The sequence below is a fragment of the Heliconius melpomene genome, chromosome 3, assembly GCF_056956725.1.
Source record: "Heliconius melpomene rosina isolate 202511_hmr_F chromosome 3, ASM5695672v1, whole genome shotgun sequence".
NCBI lineage: Eukaryota > Metazoa > Arthropoda > Insecta > Lepidoptera > Nymphalidae > Heliconius > Heliconius melpomene.
Genome location: NC_140391.1, coordinates 701,584 through 711,788, shown reverse-complemented (window position 1 = coordinate 711,788; position 10,205 = coordinate 701,584). Strand labels below are relative to the sequence as shown.

Below are 10,205 nucleotides of genomic sequence, written 5' to 3'. Positions count from 1 at the left end.
ACGACTTTTTACCTTTAATAAATTGTATTTATAACTTATATTAACTTTGCATAGGTACATCAATAAGTGTATGTATGAGTGGTTCCCAATTTATTATTTAATCTTTTATTGTGACGAATTATAATAAAATTATTTCTAGACAAAATATATAACTACTATAAATATCTAAAAATATTTATAGTATATTTTTAGATATTTATAGTAGGTATATATTTTGGCAAGGACTTAAAATTAGTAAAAGCGTGCAGTTCAATCATATTTTTGTGATTTTCATTTCCGTTTAGCAGCAGCAAAGTAGAGTTCCGCCACTCAGCATGTATTTCTTAAATTATAATGGAAAGTACAAAACGAAGTGTTTTATCTCAAAAAATAAACTTTAATTAAATTAAATAGGCAGTAAACCCTGGTATTCAATTCTACATCGATTATATAGTAAACATAAGAAAAATAGACATTATAAGTAATTGCATTCTTCCAATTGCAAGTAAGTAATATAAGAGTTAAATGAATGGCTTATAAGATAATTTGCCTTTTACAGACATCGTGATTGTATATGAGGAAACCAGCTCACGTAGAGTATATAAGGGTGCTTACAAACGACTTAGTTTTTTATTAAAGCAATATGGCCGTTGTTTGTCGCTATCGCATTTATGGCGGAAGATGTGTGTGTGTATGAATGAAATATTAATCGGTATCGGTACATACACGTAATGCCTCCAGAATGCGGCGGAAAGTGGGGAACGGAGTGTCTTAACACTAGGTTCCCTCAGCAAACCCTGCGGTATGCGGAATATAGAGTGAAGCTGATTTTGATTTAATTTACAAAAAAGACGTTTGCACGCAGCCTAAGTTAGCAACAAAAGCCTTCCTTCAAGTCTAACCTCATTCTACAAGGAGACGTTAACGTAATGGTACGTTATTATTTTTTCTTTTACGTTACTGCGTTATTACAATTTTCCATGCTTTACTTTATTAACAACATTAGCTCTTTGAAAGATGAAATATTAATTATCTTTTTATAATCAAAAGGAATCCTTTCAGGATCACTTTGTTGTTTATGCCGCGCTATGAAATTTTAAACGGAGTACAAACTTCCGATATAAATAAAGAAAAAAATGGTGTATTAGTTAAACATAAGTATGTCCACCTTAATAAGTTGTCCTTCTTGGCCTACAATTTTGCAATTAGTACAGAAGCCTCAGTAGGTAGTACGACTCGCACTAAGCCGACCCTTTAAATTTTGTTTCTGATCTACTTCTGTCATAATAATAAATTTTTAAGCTTCATAATCTTTTCCGGTCCTACCTATCGTTTTACCTACGTCCTCGTATAATTTGCACTCGTTCATAACGTACGTAAACGTAAACGTAGACTTTATGTTTATATACATTCAAATTAAATATAATTAAAAACACTATTCATTACCATTAAATGGGTAAAAACCAAAATATATTTAATTTGCATATTTCCTTAATCAGTTTGTATAAATTTTATTTTTAGACTAGCGACCCTCTTGCGGCTTCGCCCGCTTTAACTACTGGATTATTCATGTAATGTATGTTTGCAAACACTTAAGATAATGTGAAAATTAATTAAACCCTAATGCAACCCGCATTTTCGTAGTTTCAATAAGGATTTTCCAATTGTTTTACACAGCAAGGATTTTTTAGTAGGTACCGTAATTTAAAATCTGTGTTACTAATCTTTTCAAGTACTTATTAAAATATATTTAAATGACTATTTTTAGATAGTTAAATGACTATTTTTAAACGGAAGAAATTATAAACAAAAATCTACCTATTACTAACTACTACAAAAAATGTGAAACCAAATATATCGCGCTTAAATAATACATTCAACTCCAATTATCCAATAAGTGCAAACGCATCTAACTAAATCTTCGTTGCTATAGAGGCAGCCGGGTTTTTTTGTTCGAGCTTATGGTTAATGCTGAAGGGGGTATTCTGTCCCTGATGAAAAGCAAGCACGACGTGGCTGCCTGTGAGGAAAATTAAATAGAATGCATGGGTCGGGAATCGAACCCGGGCCGTCCGCGTGGCAGGCGAGCATTCTACCTCTGAACCACCGATGCGTGTAAGGCAAGCGGGCACGGCGGACGCATGGCGAGTGGCGAGCCGTTTCGCAGCAAGGATTTTTTGAATATTGTAACAACTTCTAAAGTACTTATCAAAATGAAAAACAGTAGAAGACAGTTTTGGTCTACATTAAATGGCCAACGTAACTAATATACATATTTATATGCTGAGAGTAAGGGATAAGTGAAACTTGAGTAACATACAGCTGATGTGTCAAAGGCGGGATGTGTCAACAATTAAATGCGTTTTTCTCTAAAATTATTCGCAATTTCGAAATAGTGTAAAAAGCAAATTTTATCTTCGTTTAACGTAGAAAATTAATTAAGTATTTTAAAGGATAAGGATTAATACCATTATGGAAAAATATCCCTCACAATAAAAAATATATTGAAATTATTATTTTTAGACAGAAAAATGATCACTACACGTTATTCTTAAAAGATACGAATATGCTCTCGCGGACTTTTTTGTAGATCTTATTAAGAGAAACAATACTCCAGTACATTTTTTTTATGTAGTACTTACCATTAGAGCAGCGCATGCGCGAAAGTGTCTCAACGGGTAGGACTTTATACACATTTATCGTATTTATGTTAATTTACATAAGAATGTACAAATAATAAACTATATATAAACCTTCTACGAAAAACACTCGACTTAATGGTGAAGACCGCATCAAAATCCGTTGGGTGGTTTAGAAGAAGAAGAGTTAGAAACAACAGACAGACACGAAAAGCGACTTTGTTTTATAAGATATAGGATGTTAATATTTTAATAGTAGTTTATTTCTTATAAAATGCAGCTTTACAATTTAATAAAAATACCCAATTATCATAATATTGACTGAATAGTCAACTGTGTCTGCGCAGGACCTTGCAAACGCAAAAATATTTACAGTACACAAAAACTTCCTAAAAGAGACGTAAATGATTTAAGTGGTCGCGACGGCTGTGGGTTCGATTACCACTAGGGTGAATGAAATATTTAATATATTTATTCGCTCTGGTAATCTAAACCTTATTGATCAAAGATTAAGGCATATTGTTTATTCTTTTTTAAATAGAAGAGAATCTAATGTAAAAAAAAGTATGGTATCCAAAAGATTAACGTACATTTTTTGTTTCTAAGGAGAGGATAAGCATTGTAGTGTTTGGTGCGTCCGGCTTCACTGGTAAACATGTGGTGAAGGAAATGAGCAGGATAGGCAGAAGCTATCCCGAGATCACGTGGGCTGTGGCGGGGAGGGACCAGGATAAGTTGGAGGCTGTTTTACAAGATGTTTCTAACAAAACTGGTAAGGTTTATATTTATTTAATTTACTATACTTAAATAACAAATCAAATATTACAGCTCTGCAGCTTTTTTGAATGTCCATTTAGGATGGATTTTAATTTTTTTATAGCTTCACGCTGTATCCCGTACATAGCAGGATACACAGAGGGAACCTAGGAATCTAGTGTTATCACACTCCGTTCCCATTAAGACACTTCCATTCCCGACATCTGTCGAATTCGATATTACGTGTTGATGGCGGAACGCCACTCTGCGTTTTGCTTCGACATGAAACCAAAGCGAAGAAATGAAAACATTAAATATTTCATTTCCTCGAGTGGGAATTTAGCCTACAACCTGTCGCATTAACAACTACCGACTCTACGCTATGTGCGGGATACAGCGTGAAAAATAAAAAATAATATAAATTCTGTCTTAGTCCACTTTTTTCCTAGTCATCTCAGTTAAGAGGCGTCCGTCAGCATCTACACAACCTTGGTCATGGTCAATTAACTAACTAATTATACTATTAATCTCATCACGCAAGAAAATAAGAAAAAACTACATTTTGTTATCTTATCGATTTATATCTAAACGTATTATTTTGTAAAATCTCAATTTAGCGTAAAGAGATATAAGCTTTTTTTATTTCTTAAGTAAAGTACGTTTTATATGAGGTTTTGTTATGTTTTTATGGAAATAACTAAGAGTTTTACATTGTTGTTTAAGAAATAATAAAATAGAATAACGTTCATCAGTGAACGGCGATAGGCTAATTAAAAAAAAAGCTGAAGCATTTGTTGGGATGATCACGCTAATCTCTGGAACTACTGGCTTGAATTAACTCCGCCTTTTTCATTCATAATTCATATATAAGGATACCGTCATAGCGGAGCGGCACTGTGTTTGACTGTATAGTTATGGGTTTGACTCCTACTCGGGGTAATGAATTTGTTTCATTTGCTCGCTCAGGTAACAAGAACTGATCCATTGACACAACAAGAGAGCCCCTCATACAAAATGTCTCGAAAATTAAACGGAAAGTAATGAAGAGAGTGTCCTGACACTAGGTTCCAGCCTACCCAGCTGCAAGATACAGCATGTAACTAAATAATAAATGAAGTTATAATAATTTATTTATTATTGTAGGTGCAGATTTATCTAAAACGAAAATAATAATAGCTGATGTGAATGACAAGGAGTCTTTAAAAAATATGTGCAATCAGGCAGAGGTGCTAATAAACTGCTGTGGACCGTTCGTGAAGTACGGAGAGAGTGTAGTGTCCAGTGCCATAGAGTGTCAGACACACTACGTCGATGTCAGCGGAGAGACACAGGTGAGAATAGAGAGAACGTGGCAGGTAAGAATAGAATGTAAATATCATCCTAATAAATCCTAGGTAATAATCCATTTTGTATAGTAATATACTTTAGTTGATTAAAAATAGTTTAAGTTGATCTTATTTTTTTTCACCGTCTTAAAGCAGCGGCATTGACTGTAAATGCCACGATTGGGGTGAGTTTGATTCCCACCCGGAATTTTTTTCTATCGCTATATGCGGAAGAAGCTAAAAATATATATGAATATACATCATATAAGTAATGTGTTATATTGTTTTTAGTTTATAGAATGCTTAGAGCAGTATTATGATGAAAAAGCAAAAGAAGCTAACATTTTTATAATAAATGCTTGCGGCCTGAGCAGTGTTCCCGCTGACTTGGGAGTGCTGTATTTGGAAGAACATTTTAATGGTATGTTTTACTTAAACTTTAAGCTACATACCTACACTTAATTCCTAGCGTGTTGAGTAACGGAACTCAACGTCGCGCTTTGTTTTGTAAAAGGAGAAAGAAAAAATTACATTTAATATATCTCGTATTGTTTAAACAAATCAATCTAAATTCATTTGAGGTTCAGATTCATAATTGAACAGAATCGGGCATGTATGATGTAGGTACTTCATAATTGTGTCATAATTTGTAGATTTATTAATTTCGAGGCGCCAAAACAGTCCAATATTTCATTGAAATTTGAAGTTACAAACTAAGTCTCGTATGATTTTTTTATCATATTTATCTAAAGGTACATTACATTTGGTGGAATCATACCTAATAACCCACTTTCCTCCCAAAATGATGGCGGAGAGCCGGCGCAACGGCATCGTGCGGTACAGCAGCTGGGAGTCCGTTATAAATAGGTAATTTCCTTTCATATTTTTTAATGTACGTAAGGAAATCTGACAAAAAAATCAAAGTGGGGAACGGAGTATCTTAATGCTAGGTTCCCTCTGCCCACCCTGCTGTGTGCGGGATACAGCGTGAAGCTGTTTTAATATCTGTATGTTCATATTTTTGAGTTCGAATTAGTAACCTACAATCGTTGCGCTTATAGTCTACGTTTGTGGCACTGCAACACGACAGTTTTAACTGAGTAATATAGGTTTTTGAAAACTATTTCAGCATGGCTTACATTTCATTAAGTAAGGTGCGACAAAATTCGATCAAAATGGAACCAGAAATAAAGCAAAGGTAAAAATTATCAAGTCTCCACTATTTTTTTTTGTTATACCTAATCTCTCTAATCTAATCTTTTATTTATTTTTTCTATTTATTTTTAAATTACTATTATTCATTTAAATGTATATAATGGTTTGTTGTATATATGTAGTTATTTTTTTCTTTTTATATAGTGTATATATATATATATGTATTTATGTTTGTGTATATATATATAATATTTTGTTAGTTTGTTTATATTATATTGTATTTATTATATATCTGTATGTATTTTCAAAATTGATATTTTATTTTTATTTTTTTTATTTTTTTATTTTTGCACGCCTACACTTTTTGTTCTCCCACATGACAGGTTGGCTGGTAGAAAATGCTTGTTAGCGTTAAGCCCGCCTATTGTACATTTTTTTTTATTTTTTTTGTGCAATAAAGAATAAATAATAATTAAATAATAATCTCAAATGACAAATTTACATTTTGAATCAACTAATAATGTAATTAATTTCCAGATGCATAATTCACAAAAATCTAAACAAGTGGTGTATTCCATTTCCTGGCGCAGATTCCTCAGTAGTGTCTCGAACACGTCGCCACCTTGCCTCAACCGGGAAGAGAACCTTGCAGTACCGTCCGTACATCACTTTCCCATCAATTTTTACAGCTACAGGAGCTATTATTGCTGCATTCTTATTGTTTGTTCTTAGTAAAATGTCGTGGACTAGAAATTTTATGCTCAAGTATCCCAGGTATTTCTTTTTATTTTTGCATTTTTTTTTATTTTTGCCGATGCGCCATGGTTTTATATCCCACATAGCAGGGTAGGTAGAAAGTACAAACGTAAAGAAAGGTAAGTAAGTAAGAAAGGTAAGTTATGAGGACAACTATGATATTTTTAAATTTTTAAACGACCCAGCTTCTTTTTTGACTTTTTGCTTATTTCGATACAAATTTAAAAAGACTAGTAAATCACAAGTGTATGTTAAAATCTTTTAAAACAGTACAAAAATAATTTAACAATACTGGTTTTAAGAACAATATTTATTCAATGAAATGACGTCACAACACTGTCCGCAAGCGGTATTTTTAGATATACGTGAAGCATTAGGTTCATGGAAACAAAAAATGTTTTTTTATTAGTTTTATCCATAGCTGTATCCCGCACACCGCAGGGTAGGTAAAGGGAACCTAGTGTTAAGACACTGTGTTCCCCACTGGCGGAGCTCAACGCCGGCCTCTACGGAAACAAACAATGTATCTATATTAATTAAATTAATTAGAAATTTACAAAACAGTTAACCAGTCCAAGGTTCAAATCAAAATTTACTTCAAAGCCGTATACTTACTTATTCTTTCATATTTAAGGCTGTGTTCTTTCGGTGTAGTAACATACGGTGATCCTAAAGAAGGAGTAATGGACGATTCTTGTTTCCAATACGAAATGATTGGGAGTGGATGGGACAAAGATACTGATATTACTGATAAAATGAATAAGAAACTTGTAGCGAGAGTTAGTGTAAGTATTGTTTTTATTATTTCGTTTGTTATTTCTCTCTGTATCTCGCGTATAAGACGCGTTAAGACACTCATTCTTTACGTATAGTCTTAATTTCTGAGATATTATGTGTTGAGTAGCGGCATTCAGCGCTGCCTTTTGTCCGATAGGTAATCGAACTCATATTAAAGACCAGGACTATTAATTATTATATAAAGTGGTAATACTTCTTTCCTCTTCCTAGTTTCTTTCCTCGAGCTGCAAGTGGGGCGTCATCGGAGCCGTCTTTATACATTGTTATCTCGGTTCCAATATTTTTAAGATAAAAGATATTTTATGACGTCTACTAGTACTACTAGTAATAATAGCTTCACGCTGTATCCCTAGCGGGATAGTCAGAGAGAACGGAGCCCTGCGGTGGTGGACGGAGCTACAAATGTATAAATGTTCTTGTTTTTTGCTATTCGACTACTTTAGGTATCCCTTTCATAAAATTGAAAGGTAAAACATGAATGAATCACTTCATGGCTACAAAGTCCAATTAGAGACTCATTATGTAGGGCTCTTGCCTCTTGCACCAGCAGATGTGGCCATCCATTATACCCACTAAAACCTCACGCTGTTTTCCTTAACCGCTACTGGCCGAGTTTAGAAGTGCATAGGGATTCTTCCATAACCCGGTAGATTCAACTAGATCGGCCCTACCAGCACCACTGTAATCTAAGCCAAAGTTAAAGAAATTTAATAGAATGTGATACATGCTACAGACCAAGAGATTTTTCCCTAGATCCGAAGGAGAATACTAAAAAATGATTATTTTTTTAGGTTTCAGGCGTAGATCCAGCCTACGTGGGGACTGCAGTCACTGTTATATTATCTGCTATTATGATTTTAAAGGAAAAACACAAAATGCCCAATGTGTAAGTAGTTTAGGATTTTTTTATGCTCTCTTCTGCCTAGTAAGATACACAGAGATGACCTAGTGGCTAAAAGCCTTTTCTGCTCATAGTTTTCTTTTTGTTTCATCTTCATTTTTAAGTTTTATGAGATTTGTATAAATATAGTATTTTTATGTCTTTCATTTGTTTTAGCGGTGGAGTATTAACACCGGGAATCGCCTTCAGAAACACAAGCATTTTAAAACATTTACAAGAAAACAATATAAAATTTGAAATTATTGATAGTGATTGAAAATATAACAATATTTTTTGTACAGTAAGAAAGTGTAAGTGTAAAGCCAGAGAAAATTTAGCTGAAATAAAAAAAAAACAAAATCAATTCTTAAATATTATGTATTTTTTGTAATGTAACTGTTTGATATTGTTAGCGTTGTGAATTTATTATAATGTAAAGTTGTTTTTATTAGTATTTTGTTGTTAAACTTTATTAGAATTATGGTATAATAATTCTAATAAAGTTGTTATTTTCTTTGGCTTAAATTTTTAAATAATATTTTGTGAAGTCAAATGAGACAATTTTGTTATAATTGTATTTGTCAAGATAGTTGTTGATTTGACTAATAATATAAAAGGCATGGAATTAGTAGTCGGGATTCAACCGCCACCACCCTTCTTCTCACCTTCATCTGTAAAGAAGGAGATCCTACGCTTGAAACCGAAGAAAGCCCCTGGCAAGGACGGGGTTACCAACGGGGCTCTCCGACACCTCCCGCCAAAGTACATCGCCAGCCTCACCAGACTCTTTAGCGCCATTCCGCGCCTGGGTTACTTCAATCAGGCGTGGAAAGAGGGTCTGGTGATCACGATTCCTAAGCCCGGGAAGAACACGCGACACCCAAAGAGCTACCGCCCTATCACCTTATTGAGTTCTACAGCCAAACTGTTCGAGAAGCTTACCCTCCCGCTTCTCATGCCGCACCTACAGCCGCGGCCCGAGCAGTTTGGCTTCCGCAGTGGACACTCAACCACGCTACAAGTGGCAAGAGTCCTCCACTTCGCCGCCGCTACCTTCAACCGGAAGGAGAGCCCAGCAGCGGCATTCCTGGATGTGGCCAGCGCCTTCGACCGCGTTTGGCACCCTGGACTGCTCCTCAAGATCCTCAATGCCGGCATGCCTCACCACCTCGCTCTCGTCCTAGCCGCCTTCCTCCGTGGCAGGACCTTTCGTGTGAGAGTTGAAGGAAGCATCTCCAGGAGTCACCCAGCCACAGCAGGCGTGCCGCAGGGCAGCACCTGGTCCCCGGCGCTTTACTCCAGCTACACCGATGACGTTCCGACGATTAAGGACACCACGCTGGCTTTGTATGCGGACGACATCGCCCTCCTCACGAAATCACTCAACCCCTCCCACGCCGCCGTCAAGCTCCAACGGGCCCTCAACCTGCTGCCTAACTGGCTAGCGGAGTGGAGGCTCACCATCAACGTCAGCAAGACTCAGATCGTCTCCTTCGGATCGCATCTCAAGTTGCCTCCTCCGCTCAGCCTACAGGGCCAGCAGATCCCTTGGAGCCCCCACGCCACCTACCTGGGAGTGGTGATAGATAGGAGGTTGACCATGACGGGGCACATCCGCAAAGCTGCCAGCTCCGCCAAGACAGCGTTGTTCCTGCTGCGTCCTCTTCTTCGTTCGCACCTGCCGCTGCGAACAAAACTGGCGCTCTATAAGACATATGTGAGGACTCGCCTCACATACGCGTCACCGGGGTGGTACTCCCTTGCCAGCCCTCGCCAACGAAACATCCTGCAAGTGGTCCAAAACTCTGCCCTAAGGCGAGTCACCCAGGCCCGATTCTTCGTCCGCAACCGAACGCTCCACCGCGATCTCAAGATGGAAAGCCTGGAGGAGAACATCGGCCGGCTCGCGTCCAACGC

The 10,205-nt window shown here is 36.4% G+C and overlaps 1 protein-coding gene across 1 annotated transcript; it reads left to right on the top strand.

Annotated features, from left to right (window-relative positions):
- Positions 1-855: 855 nt before the first annotated feature.
- LOC146539762 (saccharopine dehydrogenase-like oxidoreductase) lies at positions 856-8,648 on the top strand. Its single transcript, XM_085207312.1, has 10 exons — positions 856-911; positions 3,225-3,390; positions 4,518-4,705; positions 4,991-5,120; positions 5,452-5,566; positions 5,829-5,897; positions 6,392-6,628; positions 7,245-7,395; positions 8,200-8,294; positions 8,466-8,648. Exons 1-10 carry the CDS (start codon positions 909-911, stop codon positions 8,563-8,565), a joined length of 1,254 nt encoding a protein of 417 aa, XP_085063438.1. The 5' UTR covers positions 856-908; the 3' UTR covers positions 8,566-8,648.
- Positions 8,649-10,205: the final 1,557 nt, after the last annotated feature.